The sequence below is a fragment of the Oncorhynchus gorbuscha genome, linkage group LG07 (assembly GCF_021184085.1).
Source record: "Oncorhynchus gorbuscha isolate QuinsamMale2020 ecotype Even-year linkage group LG07, OgorEven_v1.0, whole genome shotgun sequence".
Taxonomy (NCBI): Eukaryota; Metazoa; Chordata; class Actinopteri; order Salmoniformes; family Salmonidae; genus Oncorhynchus; species Oncorhynchus gorbuscha.
In genome coordinates, this window is record NC_060179.1 from 31,657,307 (window position 1) to 31,684,998 (window position 27,692).

A 27,692-nucleotide genomic window follows, 5' to 3' on the forward strand; every position below is an offset into this window, starting at 1 on the left:
CACCTCCACCTGGCCAGTCTTGACACCACTGCCTGTGTCAGCCCCTCCCAGTTCTTGCTGACCCACCTCTCCGAGCCCAGGTACACCCCCAACACTTTAAGCCCTTCACAACCCCACTGCAAACCCCTGGAAGCAGAGGAGGAGCCCTATCCCCCATGCCCCACATAACAGAGCTTTGCTCTTTCCCCAGTTTACCTTAGCTGATGAAGCTCCCTCATACACCTTCAGACTGGTCTCTAGTTCCTGCATATCTTGCCCATCCCTGACCATCACAGAAACATCATCTGCATATGCTGAGACTGCAATTCCTGTCACCACATCCATGCCTGTCCAGCACACTCCCCGCAGTCTCCTGCGTAGCAGTCCTAAAAAAGGCTCAATGGCTAGTGTGTACAGCTGCCCAGATAGAGGGCATCCTTGTCTAATGCCCCGTCTCACCCAGACTGGCCTACTGAGCCCCCTCCCACCTTAACCATACATGACGCCCCAGCATACAACAGCTTCACACAGGTCACAAAACTCTTCCCAAACCCAAACACAGACATCACATTAAACAGATACTCATGATCCACTCTATCAAAAGCCTTCTCTTGATCTAAAGAGACCAGTCCAAAGTTCACATTAGAACCTCTCGACAAGTCCAACATGTCCCTAATCAAGAACAAGTTGTCCGTGATTGAGCGTCCCGGTACACAATATGTCTGGTCCTTGTGTATTATAGAGTCCAGATGGGACTTCAGTCTGTTAGAGAGGACCTTGGCAAAAATCGTGTAGTCCGCACAGAGTAATGCCACAGGCCTCCAGTTCTTAAGTTCACACAAGTCCCCTTTTTTGGGCAAGAGAGTCAGAGCCGCCCGACGGCAGCTCATCGGCAACTCTCCTACCCCGACGCATTCTTGCAACACGCAAAAGAAATCCTGTCCAATTGTTCCCCAGAATTTTTTGTAAAATTCCACTGGAAGTCCATCAACCCCGGGTGCACGACCGGGGACATCTGGGTTACTGCCTCTGCCAGTTCATGTGACAACAGAGGAATGTCCATTTCATCCCTCTGTGCCCGAGAGAGCTTAGGGAGTCCTGCGAACAAGACCTGAGCACACATAGGATCACACATTTCTGCCCTATACAATTCAGTATAAAACTCCACAGTCCGCTCCCGCATCTCCCCCACCACAGAGGTCACCCGCCCATCAGACAGCCGTAGACAATGCATACCCTTGGCTTCACTGCTCTGTCTTTCCAAACCAAAGAAGAAGGAGCTGGGAGCATCCATCTCCTTGAGCATGGAGAACCTAGCTCTTACAAGTGCTCCCTTTGCTTTAACCTGGAAAAAACTGCCCAGGTCCCTACGTAATTCGGCTAAGTTAGCCTGGAGGCCTACATTGCCTTGCCCCACCATCTCTACCTCCATCTCACTAATACACCGCTCTAGTTCCCCCAATACTCTCCTAGCCTCTGAGGATGAGAGAGCTGTGTACTGTTGACAGAAAAGCCGAATTTGCACTTTCCCCACATCCCACCACTGACTCAGAGACTCATACTCCTCTCTTCGCTGCCCCCATCTTTCCCAAAAAGTCTGGAAACCTGAGCAAAAAGTGGCATCTTGTAAGAGCTTTACATTGAACTTCCAATAAGATGCCTGCCGGGCCCTGGTGAAATAGACAGCCGAGCCATGGTTATGTGGTGATCCGAAAACCCCACTGGGAGAATGGTAGCACCCAGAAGCCTATTGCTCTGATTCCTGGACATGTAAAAACGATCAAGTCGAGCTGCACTCACCCTAGCCCCAAAAACCTTCACCCACGTATACTGTCTTGTGTTTGGATGTTTAGTTCTCCAAACATCCACTAGGTCAAACTGATTAAAGATGTCCCTTAACACTCCCACTGACACTGAATGAGGCTCTTCCCCATTTCTGTCTTTTGTAAAATCCATTGTACAGTTCCAGTCACCTCCGATCACCAGCGTCTCCTCAGGCGCTACTTGTGAGAGTTCCTGTCTAAGACTCCCAAATAGAACCCCTCTTTCTCTCCCTGTGTTAGGCGATTACACATTTATAAAGACAAAACACATGTTGTTAATTTCTGCTTTAACAACAAGCAACCTACCCCTACACACCTCCTTTGAGGAGCAAATTTTTACAGCCAGACCCGGTGCAAAAAGGACTGCCACCCCTGCACTAAGATTTGTCCCATGGCTCAACACACTTGCCCCTTTCCACCAGAGCCCCCAATCAACTTCATTCACCACATCACTATGCGTCTCCTGCAGAAACAACACCTGTACTTGTTTATGTTTTACATATTCACTCAACACACTCCTCTTTCCCGCATCTCTGGCGCCATTTATATTGAGCGAGCCTACCCGAAGAGTCTCCATAAGAAGTGGGAGAAAAGCCAGCAGAGAAATAGACCAATAGCAAAGCTCAAAAAGCCCCAGTGTCAGTAAGAAATTAAACATTTAAACAGTGTCTGAAGGTAAACCTTTACGCACTGTTGTGACCCACTTCCTCAACCTAAACCGTTTCTTGGGTGAGAGGACACCATGCCCCTCATTTCTCATAGCATGTTGTACTGATCTTACAAACTTTCTAGGATCAGGAAAAAAAGCCTCAAGATTAACTTTTTTCCCCTTAGTCTCATTCAGGAACCTTGTCAGTTCTCTCAATGTGTACTTAGACCCCTCTGGTTGACTGGCTGTCAGCTCCGGGCCAATTGAAGAGGAGTCTGAAAAAAATACCTCCTCATCCTCTTCCTCAGACTCACTTTCCTCCTCTTCTCTATCTCCCACCCTGACCACCTGCCCTTTCCCTCTGGTTAGGGCCTCACCCACAGCAACAGGCAACATTTCCATGGTGCCTTTGTCCACACCCTTTTTCTTTTTCCTCTTGACACCCTCTCCCCCCCTAGTCTCTTACACTTCCCCACTATACTCTCCTCATCCACTAGAATAAACTGACTAGACGCAATATCATCTGCACCACCCTCCATAGCATGACTAGGGCCAGCCTCAGCTACAACACCCTCCATAGCATGACTAGGGCCAGCCTCAGCTACAACACCCTCCATAGCATGACTAGGGCCAGCCTCAGCTACAACACCCTCCATAGCATGACTAGGCCCAGCCTCAGCTACCCCACCATCTCTAGCCTGACTAGACCCAGCCTCTGCTTCTCCACCATCTCTAGACTGACTAGGCCCAGCCTCATCTACACCACCATCTCTAGACTGACTAGGCCCAGCCTCTGCTGTCTGCATCTCCTTACCCCCTGCATTTTGACCTCGATTTCCCCCCCTTGCGCTCGTACCCTCCCCTTGTCTATGGCCTTTATGTGGGCACGCAAAGCTCTTGTGCCCCAAATCCCCACATTCAAAACACCGTAGACTATTTGTGCTGGCAAAACCTGCATAGAGCCCCTCCCCATGCCTCACTTTAAAATGCACATTTAGCTGTTGCTCATTATTGTTCAGAAACATAAACACTTGCCTCCTGAATGAAACAACGTGCTTAACGGCATCTGCCTGAAAACCTGCTGACAGTACACGGAAACCGCTAGCAAACTTACCAAAACGACTCAGCTCTTTCCTAATTTGATCATCCGTAATAAACGGAGGCAAATTTGCCACTACAACTCTTGTTGAAGGGGTAGAGAGAGGTGAAATTGACACCAACACATCCCTTACAAATATTCCGCTAGCAATTAGCCTACCGACCAAATTAGCCCTTTTCATGAACACAACCACAGCCTTGTTCATTCTAGAAGCAGAATGTATAAACTCAGCTCCTACCTGTTCACCGACCGCGAGCAGAACCTCCTCCACCTTAACTCCGTTCTCAGGAACACACCTGAATCCATGCTGCATCGACAGCGTCTCCTGCGCGCTAGGCTGAGAAGCCATTGCGCACACTAGACCTTGCAACCCCCCGGAACGTTACTCTGTCCTCTTCCACCCTAACTTTGAAATAAAAAGCTTTGGATACCGCTAAAAACAAATATTGCATTAACCCTCCACCATAGAAAATAACATGTAAAGAAAATAATAGAATCAAGAAAGTTAGTTAGGATAGAGCTTTCCACACCAAACACTCAAACTCCAAAAAACACCCAGCATGCACAGAGAGAGAGAGAGAGAGAGAGAGAGAGAGAGAGAGAGAGAGAGAGAGAGAGAGAGAGAGAGAGAGAGAGAGAGAGAGAGAGAGAGAGAGAGAGAGAGAGAGAGAGAGAGAGAGAGAGAGAGAGAGAGAGAGAGAGAGAGAGAGAGAGAGAGAGAGAGAGAGAGAGAGAGAGAGAGAGAGAGAGAGAGAGAGAGAGAGAGAGAGAGAGAGAGAGAGAGAGAGAGAGAGAGAGAGAGAGAGAGAGAGAGAGAGAGAGAGAGAGAGAGAGAGAGAGAGAGAGAGAGAGAGAGAGAGGCCCCAAACCTCCACCCTCTTATCTCTTGTTACAGTTTTTCTCAATTGCTAAAACACTAAAACCCATTGGCTGAACAAAGTTCTCAGTTGCCTGGACTCATTTAGCTAATTATGCAGTCTGTTGACAATACCTTACTGTAGTCACTCAACTCCCCCTCCTCCTTCTATCCTCCCATTCTCCTGTATCTCCACAGCTCTGTGCTCTGCTGACTGCACTGGGTGGGGGCACACATATGCGTACAAACACACACACACATCTGGATGGGGGCTGCACTTGACTGTGCGGCCCTTAAGGACAGGATTGATTTCTCACTGGGAGGGGCCGTGTTCTTGGCCTCTGTCGTAATGTGTTGTTTTCTTTCCAGCCCGTCTGCTGTTGGTGAAGACATATGGTGACACGAACTGGCAGTGAAATGGCTGCAGCTATGAGTGACCTTTTGAAGAACACTGTTTAGGTCCCCCCCTTCCAATTTATTTTTCTCGCTTTTTCTTGCTGAACAAATGTTTCAGCCAGATGCGTTCATCCGAAGCAACGTATGGGTGGTCACAGGAATCAAACACACCGTGCTCTACCAACTGAGCAACAAAGGACAACTTTTTTTCGATTGATGTCCTCTCTGATAGAGCTGTATTTAGACGATGCGAGTAAACACACACACACACAGGCAAACACACACACACCCACACACACACAGGCACACACACACACACACACTGTGGAAAAGCTGAGTGAGAAAGCAGCAGGCGTACCTTTTCGCCAGCCTTCTAACTGTCTCTAATGGCTGAAGAAGAAACAGTCCTCTGTGACTAACCTGTCATACAAACACCACCTTGTTGTGCGACTGAACTGAGTGGAAGCCCTTAACAAAGTCCTTATTGTCACTGACTGTGTGTGCGTGCGTGCGTGTGTGCGTGCGTGCCTGCGTGTCCGGTTTGAGACTGTCAGGCAGAGAGGGAAGCTTCGCCAGGGAACATGACTGAGAAACTCCATTATATGATGAGTGGAATTTACTCCGCCAAATCAGCATTTCCTCTGTGAAGCCCTTCAGGTTTTATTGTATGTAATATAATTAGCTAATTAATCAGCAGGACCAAGCAGCTGATGCAGGTGGGGGGGTTAGGAGGCCAGTGGCTGGGGGGGGTCAGCGGGGATATGATGGACCATTTTTGTAAACGTGTGGAAAGATGAACAGACATGCATCCTGACTTGCTGAAGTTCAGTGGTTTATTGGACTGCACCTGGCCCGAAAGGGGGCAGCACCTGTCTGACCTTGATATGTGAGAGCGAGAGAGACCTTGAACGAGTGGGATATAATAGTAGGCCCTCAGTCGTTTACATGCTGACTTGTTGCGTGGTGGCGACTGTCGTAGAAAATGAGTACTATCTGCTCTGTGTTTCTTCCTCAGGGTTCATCTACACGGGCGATGTGGTCCACAGGATGCTGACGGCCACCCAGTACATCGCCCCCCTCATGGCCAACTTTGATCCCAGTGTCTCCAGGAACTCAACCGTCATCTACTTTGACAATGGTACGTGCCGTTCAGTCCCTAGTTTTTCTGTGCTCTGTCCTTAAGATATTAGCAACTCCAGCTACACGATCCCACGTCTGACAGAAGTGCGTAACTTGCCAGATGCAAAAGCTGAGACCCATGGCTCTCAAAGGCATGCTGGAGCACATGACGAACTGCGCCAGACGCACAGACTATTGGTGGGGAAAGGTCAAATCTTATGGTTGGAATCTAGGCCTCCATAGCAAATCTCCCTAAATCATTGTCTGCCTCCCAAATGGCACCCTATATCCTGTTTCGGGGATAGGGTGTCATTTAGGACGCAGCTAGTGACTGACCAGCTGAATGACCTTTTCCAGTGGACCTTTTCCATCATGGGTGTGGCAGTGTGGCAGCTGATCGATACCCAGCCTAGATGCTCTTTTACCAGTCCATCCATCAGGCAGTGGCCTGCCAAGGCTGCATGTAGACGGGAACCTCAGCCTCGCCTCTCTACCTCATACACATCCAATTAAAACCTGATTCGTCTACTTTAAATGTAGCCCCCCATGGGGACCCACTGACAGCCTCTCTTTCGCACTTTAAGAAGTATTCAACGTTGTACGAAGTTGTGTCTATGTGTTTTCAACATTTTCGAGCCCTATGCAGTCATCGTCCCCCTGCCGACTAGTACACTATTCCCAGTGTGTCGAGAGAGATTTCTTTTGCCTAACTTTCTGCAGCATATAAGCCATTTTAGGGAAAAACAAGGCCAGCTTGTGCAGTGCACTCATTCTCACCCAGTGTGTATTTTTAGAAGAGGGAGCCCCAGATAGCACGGCTGCTTTCTCCCTGAACTCAATGCATTTTAAGTAGGCTCCGGACTTCTATTAGGCTTACCTTTTATCGCGCTGACTGGTGGAACTCACACGGCCAACAAGGAGTAGCCACACTACTCTCTTTTCCCCCCTCCAATCTACCTATACCTCTGTCTACCTCTACACGTCTTCAATTTACCCTCAATTGCCCCCTCTCTCCCTCCCTCCTTCCCCAGCCAAAACAGAATCCAAGCAGAGTAGCGTTGCGTTCCCAGCCCCCCCGTACAATGTTCTAGCCAGGACCCATTCTCAGTCAGATAGAGAGAGTATTCAGAACAGACAGGGTTACTGTGACAACCGCTGGCTGCATCCCAAATGGCACCCTGTTCCCTATACAGTGCACCACCTTTGACCAGGGCAAATGGGGCACCCCAATTTCCATTATAGGGAATAGGGTGCCATTTGGGACGCGGCCACTGACATGCCCTGCCTCGATTCCTGTCCTCTCTACATCAAGCATGCGGCCCCATGCTCCGGCCAGGTCATGGAGAATCCTGTAGCATCAGCCTCATGCATAAGCCTTCTGGAGGCCAGGTGTGGATATTATGGGGTTTCCTGTAGCACTACAGCTGCAGTACCATTTAGCTGTCAGCAGAGAAACAAAATCCCCACTTTACTTTGGACGGGAGAGAGGTTCAGGCTGTGTGATGGAAAAATGGATTACTTATGTTAACAAACCTTTATTGCTCTGGCTCCTGGCCAAATGACTGTCTGGCTGCATGGGAGAGCAAAGGCATCACTTTCACATCCAAAAGCTCTCCAAAGTCCACACTAAATCAAAACAGCATGGGGAGGAACGTGAGGTTTGCACCCAGGGTAGGGATGTGCGTGGTTATTTGAATATCTGAACGGGATGTTAGTATTCAAATACATTTTTGGAGAGAAAACAGGCCTGTTTTAACCAGATTGCTTTTTCTAAATTAAGTGACAATATCCATGTAACATTGTTATATACAAGGATATACCATGACATTTCAAATGATTCACTGAATAAAATAACAAACTTTTCAGTGTTGTTTCTGACATGCACGTGCGCCCCACCAAACGACCGGTAGCCTTCACCTGTCTTGTTGTATATGTTGTCCAATCAAAGAGGCTCAATGTGCAGCAAATGGCGTGAGAGTTCACTAACGTAATGCAACGATGGAACAGAAAACGAACAAAAAAGCTCTAAAAGTCAGCGTGAAGGCTACAATGAGCAACCAACAGGTAGGCTGCGCAGCATGTGGCTTCAATCAGCCTCGCTACTCCAGTCAAGACAGGCACTGTTATGTGGGATGATGAATAACGTTGTGGCTGCTACAAGTTAGCTAGTCTTGGCTGTAGCCGAGTTGCCTTGGCGTCTCTCTCTCTCTCTCGCTCTCTCTCCCTCCCTCTGCCCGCTACACACACCGCCCCATATAACCTCTGCAGGCACAGCTGCAGCAATAGAGCGCCAGCCTCTACCACGAGCAGCAGTGCTCAGGTTCAAAATGTGTGTTTGAAGAAAAACACCAATGTATTTCGAAAATACTGATATCCGACAACAACGAAAAAGAAGGACACTATTTGAATATTGAAATGATTTCAACCCCCCCCCCCTCACACACACACACACCCATCCAGTGCAAAGTACTTCATGTGAGCTTCCTCCTTATTCTTCAAAAATAATTAAATGTGTCCTGTATGTTGCAAGGAGTTTTGTTAACTGGAATATAAACTCATCAAAAAAAGAAACGTCCCTTTTTCAGGACCCTGTCTTTCAAATATAAGTCGTATGAATCCAAATAACTTCACAGATCTTCATTGTAAAGGGTTTAAACATCGTTTCCCGTGCTTGTTCAATGAAACATAAACAATTAATGAACGTGCACCTGTGGAACGGTTGTTAAGACACTAACAGCTTACACACGGTAGGCAATTAGGGTCACAGTTATGAAAACGTAGGACACTAAAGAGGCCTTTCTACTGACTCTGAAAATCACCAAAATAAAGATGCCCAGGGTCCCTGCTCATCTGTGTGAACGTGCCTTAGGCATGCTACAGATGTGGACAGGACAATAAATTGTAATGTCCGTACTGTGAGACGCCTAAGACAGCACTACAGGGAGACAGGATGGACAGCTGATCGTCCTCGCAATGGCAGACCATGTGTAACAACACCTGCACAGGATCGGTACATCCGAACATCACACCTGCGGGACAGGTACAGGATGGCAACAACAACTGCCCGAGGTACACCAGGAATGCACAATCCCTACATCAGTGCTCAGACTGTCCGCAATAGGCTGAGAGAGGCTTGTAGGCCTGTTGTAAGGCAGCTCCTCACCATACTTCACCGCCAACAACATCTTCTATGGGCACAAACCCACCGTCGCTGGACCAGACAGGACTGGCAAAAAGTTTTCTTCACTGATGAGACGCAGTTTTGTCTCACCAGGGGTGATGGTCGGATTCACGTTTATCGTCGAAGGAATGAGCGTTACACCGAGGCCTATAGTCTGTAGCGGGATCGATTTGGAGGTGGAAGGTCCATCATGGTCTGGGGTGGTGTGTCACAGAATCATCTGACTGAGCTTGTTGTCATTGCAGGCAATCTCAACGCTGTGTGTTACAGGGAAGACTTCCCCCTCCCTCATGTGTTACCCTTCCTGCAGGCTCATCCTAACATGACCCTCCAGCCACCATATTGCTCATTCTGTGCGTGATTTCCTGCAAGACAGGAATGTCAGTGTTCTGCCATGGCCAGCGAAGAGCCCGGATCTCAATCCCATTTAGCACATCTGGGACCTGTTGGATTGGAGGGTGAGGGCTAGGGCCGTTCCCCCCCAGAAATGTCCAGGAACTTGTAGGTGCCTTGGTGGAAGAGTGGGGTAACATCTCACCGCAAGAACTGGCAATTCTGGTGCAGACCACATTTACATTTACATTTAAGTCATTTAGCAGACGCTCTTATCCAGAGCGACTTACAAATTGGTGCATTCACCTTATGACATCCAGTGGAACAGTCACTTTACAATAGTGCATCTAAATCTTAAAGGGGGGGGGGTGAGAGGGATTACTTATCCTATCCTAGGTATTCCTTAAAGAGGTGGGGTTTCAGGTGTCTCTGGAAGGTGGTGATTGACTCCGCTGTCCTGGCGTCGTGAGGGAGTTTGTTCCACCATTGGGGGGGCCAGAGCAGCGAACAGTTTTGACTGGGCTGAGCGGGAACTGTACTTCCTCAGTGGTAGGGAGGCGAGCAGGCCAGACGTGGATGAACGCAGTGCCCTTGTTTGGGTGTAGTGCCTGATCAGAGCCTGGAGGTACTGAGGTGCCGTTCCCCTCACAGCTCCGTAGGCAAGCACCATGGTCTTGTAGCGGAAGCGAGCTTCAACTGGAAGCCAGTGGAGAGAACGGAGGAGCGGGGTGACGTGAGAGAACTTGGGAAGGTTGAACACCAGACGGGCTGCGGCGTTCTGGATGAGTTGAAGGGGTTTAATGGCACAGGCAGGGAGCCCAGCCAACAGCGAGTTGCAGTAATCCAGACGGGAGATGACAAGTGCCTGGATTAGGACCTGCGCCGCTTCCTGTGTGAGGCAGGGTCGTACTCTGCGGATGTTGTAGAGCATGAACCTACAGGAACGGGCCACCGCCTTGATGTTGGTTGAGAACGACAGGGTGTTGTCCAGGATCACGCCAAGGTTCTTAGCGCTCTGGGAGGAGGACACAATGGAGTTGTCAACCGTGATGGCGAGATCATGGAACGGGCAGTCCTTCCCCGGGTTGAAGAGCAGCTCCGTCTTGCTGAGGTTCAGCTTGAGGTGATGATCCGTCATCCACACTGATATGTCTGCCAGACATGCAGAGATGCGATTCGCCACCTGGTCATCAGAAGGGGGAAAGGAGAAGATTAATTGTGTGTCGTCTGCATAGCAATGATAGGAGAGACCATGTGAGGTTATGACAGAGCCAAGTGACTTGGTGTATAGCGAGAATAGGAGAGGGCCTAGAACAGAGCCCTGGGGGACACCAGTGGTGAGAGCGCGTGGTGAGGAGACAGATTCTCGCCACGCCACCTGGTAGGAGCGACCTGTGAGGTAGGACGCAATCCAAGCGTGGGCCGCGCCGGAGATGCCCAACTCGGAGAGGGTGGAGAGGAGGATCTGATGGTTCACAGTATCGAAGGCAGCCGATAGATCTAGAAGGATGAGAGCAGAGGAGAGAGAGTTAGCTTTAGCAGTGCGGAGCGCCTCCGTGATACAGAGGAGAGCAGTCTCAGTTGAATGACTAGTCTTGAAACCTGACTGATTTGGATCAAGAAGGTCATTCAGAGAGAGATAGCGGGAGAGCTGGCCAAGGACGGCACGTTCAAGAGTTTTGGAGAGAAAAGAAAGAAGGGATACTGGTCTGTAATTGTTGACATCGGAGGGATCGAGTGTAGGTGCATCTCCTCCTTGAGGAGGAGATGCACTGCAGTACTTAATGCAGCTGGTGGCCACACCAGATACTGACTGTTACTTTTGATTTTGATCCCCCTTTGTTCAGGGGCACATTATTCCATTTCTGTTAGTCTCATGTCTGTGGAACTTGTTCAGTTTATGTCTCAGTTGTTGAATCTTGTTATGTTCATACAAATATTTACACATGTTACGTTTACTGAAAATAAGTGCAGTTGACAGTGAGAGGATGTTTCTTTTTTTGCTGAATTTACTAGGCGTACATGTATCTTTTATAATCTGAGAAGGTGAGACTGTGGTATCAGAGAAGACACGTCACAACTCATTTTGGCTACCCTGGGTGCCTCCGGCAATGTTTGAAACTTAAAGAACCTTGCCTCCTCTGGGTTTTGCTCTCCAAATTCTTATCTAATAGAAATCTATGTAGGTCTATGTAGTTCTCTGTTGTCATGTGTAGTTATATATCAGGGGTGGGTAATAATTCTGTCTCAAAGGGCCACATTGGGATTTCAAAATTCAGGGGGCTGCATAGACTTCTTTGGGGACCGATTTTGTTATAGGTCCATTATAATTTCTACAAACTTTCTATCCCTAGGATTCCCACACCTGTTATGTATGGTTCTGTATGGTCCTGTGTGGTTATACTGTATGTGGTTCTATTTTATTTTGTATGGTCATGTGTGGTTCTAAGTGGTTTTGTGTGGAACTGTGTGTTTATATGTAGTGCTGTGTGGCCCTGTGTGGTTATACAGTGTGTTGTTCTGTGCGGTACTGTGTTGTTCTAAGTAAGTTATATCTAGTTCTAAGTGGTTCTTTGTGGTTTTGCATGGTCCTGTGTGGTTATGAGGTCCTGTTTGGTTGTCTAAGGTTCTGACAGTCTCCCTCTCTCCCTTCCTCTCATCCAGGCACTGCTCTGGTAGTCCAGTGGGACCATGTCCACCTGCAGGACAGCTACAACCTGGGCAGCTTCACCTTCCAGGCCACACTGCACAGCGACGGCAGGATCGTCTTCGCCTACAAAGAGGTCTCTCTCTCTCTCTCATTCTCTTTATCTACATATACCCCTCTCTCTCTCTCTCTCTCTCTCTCTCTCTCTCTCTCTCTCTCTGTGTTGCTCCCTATCTAGGCTATATGTCCCTCCCCTCTGCCTCTTTCTCTCTCTTTCTCTATTTCTGCTACTCTTAGTTCCTCTCTCACTGTCTCTCTTTATTTATCTCGCTGCTCCTCCCTCCAGCTATCTCCCATAGATGGGTGGATTTCTTAGCGACAAAACCCGATCTGTGCGCAACCCTTGAGGAAAACAGAAGGGATTCGTTTAGAATCAAAGGATTGTTGACAACATGCACACTTTATTTCCTCTCCAAACGTTCATTGAGAACATAAATACATTTGCACAATGAGTATTTGTTGTCTCTCTCAAATATGTCGTTACCGTTGTTGGCTAGCTAGGTAGCGATAATTAGCTTAACAAGACATGGTATCAAGAACAAGATAAAAACCAGCTGAAACGAGCCACCTACGATTCCCCCCACATGGCAGCTTCTTGTCATTGTTGCTAGCTATCTGAGCTTTCAGAATGGTAACAGCACACGGCCTCTGCAATGCTCGCGCATCATTTCCGTGACGTTGCCAGCTGACCCAGCTATAGGGGTGTAGGAGTGACATCACGTCACACCTAGCTCGTGAGGGGCAGGGAATTCTTCACACTCACAGCTCTCTCCTTCTCCATCTCTTTCTCTCTCTCTCTCTCTCTCTCTCTCTCTCTCTCTCTCTCTCTCTCTCTCTCTCTCTCTCTCTCTCTCTCTCTCTCTCTCTCTCTCTCTCTCTCTCTCTCTCTCTCTCTCTCTCTCTCTCTCTCTCTCTCTCTCTCTCTCTCTCTCTCTCTCTCTCTCTCTCTCTCTCTCTCTCTGTTTCCTCTCTCTCTCTCTCTCTCTCTCTCTCTCTCTCTCTCTGTTTCCGTTTCTCTATCTCACTTTCTCTCTCTCTCGCTCTCTCATTCCTCACCCCCTCTTCCCTGTGGCGACGGAGCACTTATTACATTCTCTCCGTGATTGAGTTGATAAATAAAGCTCTGTGCTCTCCAACCTCTGTTCTCAATCAGGGCATGACGCGACATCTCTCTTTCTCTCTCTCTCTCTCTCTCTTTCTCTCCGTTCCAATCAGGGAGTACTTTTCTCTAAACACTCACCTCATCCACCTTCATGTAAAGACGTAAAGGGGACTGCTGTGTTCACTTCACTTTCACCACACAATAAAAGTGTGTCTCTCCAAGGATCTCTACATTCTCAAGTTTGAGCCCGCCAGACTTGTTTTGTGGAATTATTAATTGGATTTTTTGGGAGATGAGTTGATTGTACGCTCTTTGTTCTTGCCAGTAAGTGAAGTCCCATTGTCTGTAGGCTTGCGTCACAAAATGGCACCCTATTCCCTACATAGTGCCGGCCCTGGTCAAAAGAAGTGCACTATAAACGGTATAGGGTGTCATTTGGGACACATTTACCCCAGCCTTCTATCAGCATCAGAAACTGTTAGGCCTCTGCCTGGTTTGGTCTGTTTGCAGGCAGCTCAGTTAGATAGACAGGTGTGGCGGCTGGTGATTGATGCCCCTCCACTGGTCTCTCCTCTCTCTTCCAGATCCCCATCGAGGTGGCCCAGATCAGCTCTGTCAATCACCCGGTGAAGGTGGGCCTCTCCGATGCCTTTGTGGTGGTCCACAGGATCCAACAGATTCCCAGTGAGTCACCATGATGCAGAGAGTGCTGTGTTACTGCACGCACACACACGACTCCCTGCGTCGCTACATACACATAAACCATCATAAACCACATCCCACACACACACACACGACTCCCTGCGTCGCTACATACACATAAACCATCATAAACCACATCCCACACACACACACACACACACACACACACACACACACACACACACACACACACACACACACACACACACACACACACACACACACACACACACACACACACACACACACACACACACACACGACTCCCTGCATCGGTACATACACATAAACCATCATAAACCACATCCCACACACACACACACACACGACTCCCTGCATCGCTACATACACATAAACCACATCACACACACACACGACTCCCTGCATCGCTACATACACATAAACCACATCACACACACACACACACGACTCCCTGCATCGCTACATACACATAAACCACATCACACACACACACACACGACTCCCTGCATCGCTACATACACATAAACCACATCACACACATACCACATTACACCTTTTACTCCACACACACATCACGTACACACATACCACATTACACCTTTTACTCCACACACACATCACGTACACACATACCACATTACACCTTTTACTCCACACACACATCACGTACACACATACCACATTACACCTTTTACTCCACACACACATCACGTACACACATACCACATTACACCTTTTACCACTCACACATCACGTACACACATACCACATTACACCTTTTACCACTCACACATCACGTACACACATACCACATTACACCTTTTACCACTCACACATCACGTACACACATACCACATTACACCTTTTACTCCACACACACATCACGTACACACATACCACATTACACCTTTTACCACTCACACATCACGTACACACATACCACATTACACCTTTTACCACTCACACATCACGTACACACATACCACATTACACCTTTTACCACTCACACACATCAAACATCACTTCAGTTTTTGAATGTGTATATACCATCACATACCACCTCATACTGCATGACACCAAAGGATGGGCAGTGGATACATACAGTAAGCCAATCACATGACCTGTACAACTTTTTTCCCCCCTCTCAGAACTCCTCCCTTGTGGGGCTGAAATACGGTGAAGTTGCCCGTAGACCAAGGGTGGGCAACTACGGCCCGCGGGCCGCATTCGGGAATTTTAAAGGATATATTATTTTGGGTTAAAAAAAAAACACTCCAGGCCACAGCCATCATTATATTGGACCGATATATATTGGACCTAAAATAACTGCCCCATTTCTGGCCCGCAAATTGATTTTGATGAACAAATAAGTTATTTTCAAAGTCTGTGCTGCCTTTTTGTTGTATTCGAAATCCCCAAATTCCCCCCTGTCCTATGTGCTGATCTCGGTTCAGTTCTGCATTTCTCCCACTGGGGGAAGGGAAGTTGGTCCTAGATCTGAACCTCACGCCAAAGCGGGCATGAGTTCAACCTTTTTGTTGTGGCCTCTCAGACGGCAGAATGGGAATGATTACATGGGCGCGGTCCAGAATTATCTCTTTGCATGACGCTCCTTCCAATTTAGGGCCATTAAAGTTCAAAGACAGTTGAGCAAAGAGGAGAAAGTCAACCTTTTCATCCACTGCTAGACCCTCTCTGGGGCTTTCATTTCATTTTCAAGTCTGCAAAAATCATTCATTTAATTGCTTGTTGATGATATGTTCATAGGACTTTGGCTTTTGAAGAATGTACAGTATTTGTTTCACGTAGCGTTTTATAGCTTGTTATTTATAACATTTCGACGTTGTCTGGAATTATTCAATCGTGGGTAATAAGTACCTCTGCTCAGAAAACTTTAAAGACTCCCCGTTGGAACCCCAATGCCTACATAGTGCATTACTTTTTATTTTACCAAAGCCTTATGGGCACTACATAGGGAATAGGGGGAACAAAGCCACTGTGGTCAGTAATAAAGGGTTTAGGTGTTATAATGGGGAGTTCAAACCTACTGCTCAGCTGTTCTGTGAATGTTGTGCTAGTGTGGTTGTTGATTATTTCTACTTTTCTGAAAACTGTGTGTTCAGCTGTGCTCTTGTGATTGTAGCCACAGTAGCTCTCCCACAACACTCTTGTTGGTACAATAGAGCCCTCAAACTCAACTCTGGACCTCAAAGCCAGTTCCACTGTGTTTTTTCATTATTCCCCTCTAATCAGGAACTCATTTAGACCTGGGACACCAGGTGGGTACAATTAATTATCAGGTAGAACAGAAAATCAGCAGGCTCCGGACCTCGTAGGGTAAGAGTTAAATAACCCTGCTATAGAGGGTTATCGGGCTTCCAAAGGACTTGTGTTAAATACTACCCTCTTTGATGCAGTCTTTCTAATGTTTAGCTCAGCTGGATGAAAACAGTCTGCTCAGCTGCCTCCCAAATGGCACCCTATCCCCTATGGGACCTTGTCAAAGGTAATGCAGTATATAGGGAATAGGGTGACATTTGCGATGTGGGGGGGGGGCTGAAGAGTATTTATCTCCGCTCAGCTGAGGAGTATATTTTTCTCTGCTCATACAAGAGTAATAAAGGCCTAGTTAACCCCTAGTTAATTAACCCTCAGCACCCTCAGCACCCCTACTTCAAACTTAATCCTTAATTTACCCAATGAATGCCTAAACTTAAATTTAACCCTATCCCTAACTTTAACCCTGACGTTAACCATTCAGAATTAACGCCTACACTTTTTTGGACTGACAACGAAGATACGGCACCAGATGGTGTCATTTAAGCTTCAAGCCATGGCATAATTCTGTTGCTGCAGTTCTGCCATTTTATTTGGAGATTCGGTTGCAAAGTTCTGTCTGTTCTAGCCTGAAAGACTGTAAAATGCTGAGCCAGCTTCCTCACAAACTTTTACTGGGTTCACTTCTTTATTTATTTTGGTTTAATGGACAATACAGCCCAAACAGTAGTACTGTACTCCCTCTTGAAGTAAACTATTGGTTTCCTGTATGAGAGGCCTCTCCTTTGGAAGTGTAATATCTTGAAAACATACATTTGATCATATATTTCATATACCTCGTGAATGGTGGCGAATGTGATCTCTCTAGAGAGGAGAGAAATAGGCAGGTTGGTGGATGATTTTTGGGCAGAGAGCAGACACCCATGTCTGTCTGTCTGTCTGGAGAGAAAGGTCAGGATTAGCGTCTTGGGTCTTCAGCCGGTCAAAAGGGCAGGACAATCTCTCTCTCTCTCAATGTGTCTCAGCCGCTACTGTTTAGTAGGCAAAGCATGTAGCAAATGCACCCATTTCAGGATATACAGTACCAATGTTAGCTACTGGTTCGTCAACATGTTATGTCGTGCAGGGCTCTGAAAAGGCTGGATGTGCTTGTTTATAACTGATGATTCTTAATTAAAAGCGAATTGTAGGAAGGTTTATGCCTCATGATTTTTGATCACTATAACTCTCCTTGATGTGGCAGAGCTTGCGAACTATCACGGATTACAAAGGGAAACCTAGCTGCCCAATTACACGAGCCTTCCAGATGAGCTAAATGCCTTCTATGCTCACTTCGAGCCAAGCAACACTGAACCATGTGTAAGAGCACCAGCTGTTCCAGATGACTGTGTGATCACGCTCTCTGTAGCCAATGTGAGTAAGACTTTTTAAACAGGTTAACATTCACAAGGGGGTCCTATGCCAGATGAATTACCAGGATGCGTGCTCAGAGTCTGCGCTGACCAGCTGGCAAGTGTCTTCACTGAATTTTCAACCTCTCCCTGACCCAATCTGTAATACATAAATATTTTGAGCAGACCACCACACTCCCTGTGCCCAATGACTATCGCCCTGTAGCACTCACATCTGTAGCCATGAAATACTTTCAAAGGCTGGTCATGACTCACACTTATCACCATCATCCCAGACACCCTGGGCCCACTCCAATTTGCATACTGCCCCAACAGATCTACAGATGACGCAATCTCTATTGCACTCCACACTGCCATTTCCCACTTGGACAAAGGGAACACCAACGTGAGAATGCTGTTCACTGACTACAGCTCAGCGTGGTAGGTGGTAGGCCTGATCACCGACGACGATAATACATTCTATAGGGAGGAGGTTAGAGACCTGGCAGTGTGGTGCCAGGACAACAACCTCTCTCTTAACATCAGCAAAACAAAAGAGCTGATCGTGAACTACAGGAAATGGGGGGCCGAGCACACCCCCTTCAACATTGACGGGGTTGTAGTGGCGACGGTCGACAGTTTCCAGTTCCTCGGTCTCCACATCTCTAAGGACCTATCAGGGTCCAAAACACGAGCACAGTCATGAAGAGGGCACGACAACACCTTTTCCCCCTCAGGAGGTTGAAAAGATTTCACATGGGCCCTCAGTTCTTTAAAAAAGTTATACAGCTGCACCATTGAGAGCATCTTGTCACCCCTTTGTATAGAAACTGCTCGGCACCCGACCGCAAGGTTCTACAGAGGGTAGTGCGTATAGCCCAGTACATCACTGGTGCCGAGCTCCCTGTCATCCAGGACCTCTATACCAGGCGGTTTCAGAGGAAGGTCCTAAGAAAATAATATAATAATAATATAATATATGCCATTTAGCAGACGCTTTTATCCAAAGCGACTTACAGTCATGTGTGCATACATTCTACGTATGGGTGGTCCCGGGGATCGAACCCACTACCCTGGCGTTACAAGCGCCATGCTCTACCAACTCCAGCCACCCAAGTCACAGACTTTTCTCTCTGCTACCGCACGGCAAGTGTTACCAATGCACTAAATCTGGAACCAACAGGACCCTGAACAGCTTCTACCTCCAAGCCATGAGACTTCTAAAGAGTTAATTAAATAGTTAATCAAATAGCTACATTTACATTTACATTTAAGTCATTTAGCAGACCCGGACTATCTGCATTGATCCTTTTTGCGCTCACTTTCATGACTGATCACTTACTCTTCTGCTCTTGTTGACAATCTGTCACTTTATTCCTAGTTATATGTACATATCTACCTCAATGACCTCGTACCCCTGCATATTGACTCAGTATTGGTAGCTCTTGTATATAGCCTAGTTATCGTTACTCGTTTAAAAAAAAATCTATTGTAACTTTTATTATTACGTGTTTTATTTCTCTATTTTCTTTCTCTCTGCATTGTTGGCAAGGGCCCGTAACTAAGCATTTAACTGTTAGTCCACACCAGTTGCTTGTGATGAATATAAATGTTTTGATTTGGTTCATTGTGGATATGAGACATCAGTAAAAGCCCTAACAATCTTGAGAACACACACACACACACCCTGATCTGGTCCCCCTGGACAGCAGGTAGAATGGATCCTTCTGCAGTATTGATTGCACTGGCCCAGGGTTCCACCCAGCTCGGAAACCCAGACTGTGTCAGATGGCTGGACTACTTTTGATCTGATTTCCTGCTGTGTAATCCCAATCCCTACAGCTGCATGGAACTCGTTTTTCATTCTCCTGGAAGAAAATAATGTCTTTTGAAATGTAGATCAACCTTTTAAGGACCGGTTGTTCTTTTAGGCACATCTGCTGATACTTGTAGGGAATAGGGTGCCATTTGGGAAGAGCCCAGGCAGCTGAAGGGCTGAGTGTTCAGTGTACAGGAGTGAACTCATGTCGAGTCAATAAGTGTCTCTGCTGCCAATTACCGGCCTGAGCACACACAGCAAGCACTGCCGAGAGGCTTCCTCTAACCCACCTCTTTAGCCACGTTCACGCTTCATTTGTGAAATGAAACATTTGACCATGCTAGCTAGCTATTTCCAGGCCACGGCGTCTGGCAGCAGCAGAGGGAGGATTTGCCGACATCCAATGGACAGGCGAGATAATTACCAGGTCAGGTGCTAGAGGCCTGGAGGCCCGCTGGTCTTCCTGTGTTAAAACCTTTAAACCCGGGCTTTTATTTAGCCACCCCCCGGGCTGGGCAGCCAGATGCACGGACAGCCAGACTCCCAGTCACCTCAATGCATTATTCTGATGATGTTTTCAAAGCCAGAAGCGCCTCAGTCCTTTTTAATACCTGCCTGAGTTTATTCTTATGCCAATTCACCATGGTCAATGTACAATAGCAGGCCCAGGATTAGCTCACCTCACTATTATGCGGGCAGAGGAGGTCATCTTGACATCCTTGTGTGTATTCATCATATCCATTCATATTGTGATATTGCTGAATTTCCATGTCCAACGTCCAATGAACAGTGATTGCAAAGATGTTGGGAGGAGATCGTGGAAATAATTTGCTCGACGCAAGAGAGCTTGCCGTGTGGTGGTAAGGATTCCGAATGAACGAGTTGATGTGAAAGCTGCATGAGTGTTATATCTTGATGGCAGGAAACACACTTGTATGGAATTGCAGCTTTTTATACCCCACCGGGAATAGGAGTAGAACAGGGATCTAACCTCACAGTCAGGGTCCTATGTGATATTCTGTTTCTGCCCAGTGATTATCATTGTTAATATCACAGGGCTGTTGGAACAGTGTGAGTAATGAAAGTCTGCCTGTGCGTATTCATTCTATTTCTCCTTCCAGCAGAGTCGGACTCCACTGTGACACAGGTACAAGGGCTACTGGCAAACAAAGCACGGTTTAGAATTTGGATTCCCTTCTTCCTTCATTGACTTTTAACACATTGCACAAGGTTCTCACATCACATTTCCGATGATTCTCATCCAACTTTCAGGGGTGAATGAATAAGAAACCATTTCCTTGGCTGGACCCATCTTAGGTGCGTACCAGACCAGTAGCCTATTTTCCATTGTATTTTGGGGAGGTATTGGGCCAGCGCATAATTTTGCATGCGTGTGCTTTTAATTAGATGATGGCCTAATAGACCCTTGTGTGCATAATTGATGACACACTTCTACAAAGCTCCTTTTGTTTGATGGTATTGGAGCAGGACAATTAAATCCTCATTACCGCTTTTGATGCTCAGGCTGAGACTGTAATTGCTGTGAGTTAAAGCTTCCTACCTCCCAGACTCGCTGTTTCCCAATAGTGCAGATCTAAGATCAGCTTCCCCTCCCCTAATCCTAACCTTCCCTAGTAGAGGGAAAATTCTAAACTGACCCGAGATCCAACTACCTCTCACGGTCTCGTCAGAATTAGACATTCATCCATGTTTCTCAAACGTCAAATGTAAAAGTTGTGGCAAACGTAACATTTTAAAGTGTTTAAGGTCAAGGTAAGGGTTAAGGTTTGGGATAGGCTTAAAACAGACATCTCTTGCTGGAATCGAACATGCAATATTTGGAGTCAGAGGCATATGCTTACGCCCCAGCAAAACCAAAACCTACTTGAAGGTAACAGCGCTTACTGTTTTCCCTAGTGGCCGTTTTCATGGTTGGATGTCGAATACTCACTTGTATCACGGGTGTCCTGGCTGCCAAGATCAGCGTCTCAGAGCAACTTCACCCTGCACCCCCAGACTCATCCACCTCCAGAGGAAACCAGAGGCAGGCGACCGGGTCTGGATAGCCTGTCCACAGAGCAGCACCACCCTACACCCCCAGACTCATCCACCTCCAGAGGAAACCAGAGGCAGGCGACCGGGTCTGGATAGCCTGTCCACAGAGCAGCACCACCAGGCAGGCAGAGAGAGAGCGAGAGACCTCCCCCCTACTCTGGCCCCTCAATGCTAACATTGGACTTGATCATCCTAATGCCTGGGGCTAGAGAAAGCCAGCCATAGGGGAGGGTAGAAGGTGGGTGGGTTGGTTGGGTTTCAGGGTCAAGTCAGCTAATAATGTACAGTATGCCTTGGTCAGATGTTTTTGGTGCCAAAACCAAGCATGTTTTGAATGTGTTTTTCACACATTCTAATGTCTCTATAGTACTGTTTTCTCACCTGTATTAGAAGAATGAATACTCATAGGCTGCGTCTCAGGTGGCACTCTATCTTCTATATACAGTTGAAGTCGGAAGTTTACATACACCTTAGCCAACTACATTTAAACTCCGTTTTTCACAATTCCTGACATTTAATCCTACTAAAAATAGCCTTCCATCAGCTTCCCACAATAAGTTGGGTGAATTTTGGCCCATTCCTCCTGACAGAGCTGGTGACACTGAGTCAGGTTTGTAGGCCTCCTTGCTCACACATGCTTTTTCAGTTATGCCCACAAATTTGCTATAGGCTTGAGGTCAGGGCTTTGTGATGGCCACTCCAATACCTTGACGTTGTTGTCCTTTTAGCCATTTTGCCACAGCTTTGGTCATTGTCCATTTGGAAGTCCCATTTGCGACCAAGCTTTAACTTCTTGACAGATGTCTTGAGCTGTTGCTTCAATATATCCACATCATTTTCCTTCCTCATGTTTCCTTCTATTTGGTGAAGTGCACCAGTCCCTCCTGCAGCAAATCACCCCCACAACATGATGCCTCCGTGCTTACCGGTTGGGATGGTGTTCTTCGGCTTGCAAGCCTCCCCCTTTTTCCTCCAAACATAACGATGGTCAATATGGCCAAACTGTTCTATTTTTCTTTCATCAGACCAGAGGACATTTCTCCAAAAAGCATGATCTTTGTCCCCATGTGCAGTTGCAACCCGTAGTCTGGCTTTTTTATGGCGGTTTTGGAGCAGAGGCTTCTTCCTTGCTGAGCGGCCTTTCAGGTTATGTCGATATAGGACTCGTTTTACTGTGGATATAGATACTTGTGTACCTGTTTCCTCCAGCATCTTCACAAGGTTCTTTGCTGTTGTTCTGGGTCTGATTTGCCCTTTTCGCACCAAAGTACGTTCATCTCTAGGAGACAGAACGTGTCTCCTTCCTGAGCGGTATGACTGCTGCGTGGTCCCATGGTGTTTATACTTGCGTACTATTGTATGTACAGTTGATCCAATTGATTCAAATTATGTATTTTTAGCCTATCAGAAGCTTCTAAAGCCATGACATCTTTTTTCTGGAATTTTCTGACCCACTGGAATTGTGATAGAGTGAATTATAAGTGAAATAATCTGTCTGTAAACAATTGTTGGAAAAAATGACTGGAAAAGTACGTGTCCTCACCAACTTGCCAAAATTAACAAGAAATTTGTTGAGTTGTTGAAAAACGAGTTTAAATGACTCCAACCTAAGTGTATGTAAACTTCCGACTTCAACTGTAGTGCAGTGCTTTTGACCGGGGGGGGGGGGGGGGGTTGCGCGAAATGATAACTATCAGGTAGTGCTGAGCGATTAGTGCTTTTTGAAGTTGGTTCAGTTTCGGTTTGATTATTTAAAAAATAATCATGTTTTGGAATGGATTATTGTCATTAATTACCACATTTTCTGTACTAATCTTTTTCATTTTTAACATTTTATTTATCCCTTTTTCTCCCCAATTTCATGGTACACAATTGGTAGTTACAGTCTTGTCCCATCGCTGTAACTCCCATACGGACTCAGGAGAGGTGAAGGTCGAGAGCCGTGCGTCCTCTTAATCACAAACCAACCAAGCCACACTGCTTCTTGACACAACGCCCACTTGAAGCCAGCCCCAGCAATGTGTTGGTGGAAACACCGTACACCTGGCGACCGTGTCAGCGTGCACTGCTCCCGGCCCGCCACGGGACTCACTCGTCTGCGATGGGACAAGGACATCCCTGCAGGCCTAACCCTCCCCTAACCCAGACGATGCTGGGCCAATTGTGTGCCGCCCCATGGGTCTCCCGGTCGCGGCCGGCTGCGACACAGCCTGGACTCAAACCCAGTGCCTTAGACCACCGCTCCACTCGGGAGGCTTTCTGCGCTAAACTATGTAGAATATTGACCTGTTGAAAACTATAACTCCCTACTACATTGCACAGTTCGAGCTTGATCTGATTTAACGCTTACAGAAATTCAAATGATTGAACCGATGTCAGTCAATTAGTTGTTTAAAAACAGAAAAGTAACAGAAAAGTTGGTTATTCGCTCAGCACGATGATTAGGCTAATAGTGGGGTCCTTGTGGAAAAACAGGGCTGGTGTGGGGGCCTCGAGGAATCGGCCCTGAAATGCCAGAGACGATTTCTGGTCCCAGTCTGCCGCTGCGGTATCTGGATCCACAGTTGTACACAACAGAATAATGGCTTTGCTCTTAGATGAAAACTCATCCAAGCAGGCAAAATGTGTTCATTCGATATTGGTCAATTATGTATGAGTGTATACAATAAGTGTATATAATGAATGGGGCTCGCTAGCAGTCAAACTCATTGCTGTATATGTTCCACGGCCATGCTGTGCTGTTTATTGAATTTCAATTTCCTATCTCATTGCTCAAGCAAGTGTGTGCATTATAGAAAATGTATTGTGTCGACCAATGTCATACGGGCTACGTTAAATAATTACTCTCACTGATGTACATAAACGTCCCATTGTATTCCAGGTTTGTCAGTCACATTAACTTGAACTAAGCATTTAAACACACCAGGAAAATGACTGGAATGAAGGAATTAACTAGCAGAGCTTTTACATTTATGAGATCACAGTGGCAGAGCTATGCCTTTTCATTTGAATTTAATTAGGATCTACAGTATAATATATCATTTTATAATCCTTTCTGTCTGTGCATAGTTTAGTGCAGCGCCAGGGGGAGAGAGGGGGGGGACTGCATGGACTGCAAAACTAAGTGGGCCATTTTACACTAAGATTGAAAAAGCAACTTATTATTGGGGGATGACTGAGAGTCAATGGTGGATCAAATCAAACTCTCCATTTTACCTAGCCTGGTCCTGGTGACTGCTGCAGCAGATTATCTTAGTCACTGGAGGAGCATCCCAAATGGCACCCTATTCCTTACATAGTGCACTATGTTTGACCAGGTCCCCATTGCCCAGAGCCCTATGGGCCCTAGTCAAATGTAGTGCAATATATAGGGAATAGGGTGTCATTTGGGACATTGCCTGTAGGAACTGGGGGCTTTCAACAGGGATATCACCTCTAGTGGGACATTTCTGCCCACCCCTTTGCCAAGTAGCAGGCTTTCTGATAAAGAGAGAGTGAAAGAGAGCAAACTAAAGGAATGCTCTTCTCTCTTCCCATATGGCCTGATTCTGCCTCTCTGTCCTCTTATTCTCTCTCGCTCTCCTCCTCGGGAACCACTTGTCCTAGTTTTAGCTCTCCGAGGAAGATTTGTGACCGTTTTCTCTCTCACTCTTTCCTTCCCTCCCTCTCTTTCCCTTTCTCTCACTCACTCCATTCAGATGTTCGTAGGAGAACGATCTATGAGTATCATCGCGTGGAGCTGACGAAGACCAAAGTCACCAACTCCACAGCAGTGGAAATGATGCCTTTACCGAGTAAGATGGATTCCTTTGATAGACGTGGCTCATGATATGAAATATGATAATGACAACACAAGTAGGCCCCCATGAACTAGCCTAGGTTCTAGATAAAGTAATAGGTGAAACATAGACCTAGTAGATGTCGAGCTCATAGACTTTCCTTCAGGCTGTATCCCATCATTTCAGGGACACCTGTGAATCAAAACTCCTATCTTTTAGAAACATTTATTTTGCATTTAGCAAACTACAACATTCTAGCTATGGATTTCTATGTTGGTGTTTTGACAATTGGTATGAATGTATCAAGCGTCTCAGAGTTGGTGTTCTAATTTACGATCAGTTTAGCCTTTAATATCTAAATTAATAAGATTGCATGGACATGGGAGACCTGATCCTAGATCAGCACTTCTATTCTGAGATGCTTAATTTAATATATTGTTTTGCATTATCAACTACAACAATCTAGCAATCTATATATAGATTTCTATATTGTGTTTTGACTGACTCAGTAGACTCAGTCAGTGACGTGTGTGTGTTGTGACGTGTGTGTATACTGTTCCCTCCATAGCATGTCTCCAGTTCACCAGCTGTGGCAGCTGCATCTCCTCCCAGATCAACTTCAACTGTAGCTGGTGCCACCGCCTTCGCAGGTCAGACACCCCTCTATACCCCTCACTGTATGTCTTTGCCTGCATCCTAAATGCCACCCTACAACCTATGTGCTCTGATCAAACGTAGTGCACTATATAGGGAATAGGTGCCATTTGGGACGGAGACCATCTTTTCCATCCAACACTCTACCTTTCTGCTCTCCCCTCCATCTCCATCGCTCGCTCAGTCTCCCTATCTTTCTTCTCCCTCCTTTAAATGTTGCTATTAGTTCCAGTCACTCAGCACCTCTCTTAGCGAGCTATTGAGTGTGAGGTGTATGTATAGACATGTGCCTATCACATGGAGACAGACCCTCCCCTATTCCCTCTGCTCAGTGGTGTGTGTCCCAAATGGCACCCTATTCCCTGTACAGTGCACCCAGTTTAAACAGAGCCCTGGACCCTTGTTAAAAGTTGTGCCCTGTATACTGTAAATAGGGAATAGGGTGCAATTTGGGAGGGTGCCAGTGAGTTCCCGGTGATGTTCAGTCGTTTTTCCTTATTGATGGCGCCCAAAGGAAAGACAGAGAAGAAAATAACAACGGAGCGAGAGAACATGAGATCCGACCCATTACTCTTGTTTTTTTTTGAGAAATCGAGAATTCCCCTCTCTCGCACCGACTCTCTCTCTCTCTCTCTCTCTCTCTCTCTCTCTCTCTCTCTCTCTCTCTCTCTCTCTCTCTCTCTCTCTCTCTCTCTCTCTCTCTCTCTCTCTCTCTCTCTCTCTCTCTCTCTCTCCTCTCTTCTCTTTCTCTCCTTTCCCCTTGACCATTTGTCTTTCTGTCTTTCTGTCTTTCACACCCTGGCACAAAAAGGTAAATATTTGAGACGGCGCAGAATGTTATTGCACAGATGGGATATTACCTGCCTGTTGTGAGATGTGAATGATGGCGGGTTTGGACAGCGCTGTTGGAGTGTTGTTGGAGCATTGGTCTCAGCGTTGGATCGCAGCGTTTGGGTTCAGAAGACAGGGAGGCATAAATGAACCGTGAAGCAGAGAATGTGTTCCAGGCATGTTGTTATCCATTTTGAGGTTTGTAAAAGTCCAAGTTAAGAAGCCATCAGTATTCAAGTGCACTGAAAGCTTTTGGGCCTCAGTTCTTGGAAAATGTCTGTTGGATTTAGCGGAGATGATTTGACTACTCCCCTCCTCCTATGTCTCTACACGTTGTCCACGTCCCAAATGGCAGCCTACTATTCCCCTGTGGACGCTGGTCAAAAGTAGTGTACTATATTGGAAAAAGGGTACCACTAGGGAAGAAGTCGTTTAGTGGCCTGTGCATCCATAATGAAACGACCCCATAGTTATTTCAGATGAATCTTTTATTCCCGAGAGTGACCATGCGCAATTTAGGAGACGTGCAGTACACACACCGGGGCCACTGGGCTTTGTGAGGTCACTAAAGGTCAGGGTTTAGCCTTCTCCTTCTCTGTCTCCTCTCTGTCTCCTCTCTCCATCCAACTTAGAAAATAATAATACAATCACGTGTGCATAAATTTGATGTATTGGTGGCTCTGGGAATCAACCCCATAATCCTGGCATTGCAAGCACAATGCTCTACCAATTTAGCCATACAGGATCACAGCTGACAATGTATCTATATTCTGTGCCCTCCAGAAGAAGACTAATTCTACCGCCTGTGCATCGAACTAAACTCCCTTTACGTGCATCACTCCAGCAGTTTATTAGAGCTGCGATGACACACTATACACCTGAATTATAATGATCTAATTACGCTGCATTTTAATGAGATTTAAACGCGTGCGGGCTGCATCACACCGTTAGGGCTCGC

The 27,692-nt window shown here is 46.7% G+C and overlaps 1 protein-coding gene across 1 annotated transcript in view; it reads left to right on the plus strand.

The window, feature by feature from the left end:
• The window catches only part of LOC124039800 (plexin domain-containing protein 2-like), a 184,894-nt gene that overhangs the window by 128,691 nt on the left and 28,511 nt on the right, over positions 1–27,692 (plus strand). Inside the window, exons 5-9 of the mRNA XM_046356188.1 lie at positions 5,818–5,940; positions 12,100–12,218; positions 13,829–13,928; positions 25,169–25,264; positions 25,818–25,899. Of these exons, the coding sequence (XP_046212144.1) occupies positions 5,818–5,940; positions 12,100–12,218; positions 13,829–13,928; positions 25,169–25,264; positions 25,818–25,899 (520 nt within the window). The remainder of the gene's footprint in view (positions 1–5,817; positions 5,941–12,099; positions 12,219–13,828; positions 13,929–25,168; positions 25,265–25,817; positions 25,900–27,692) is intronic.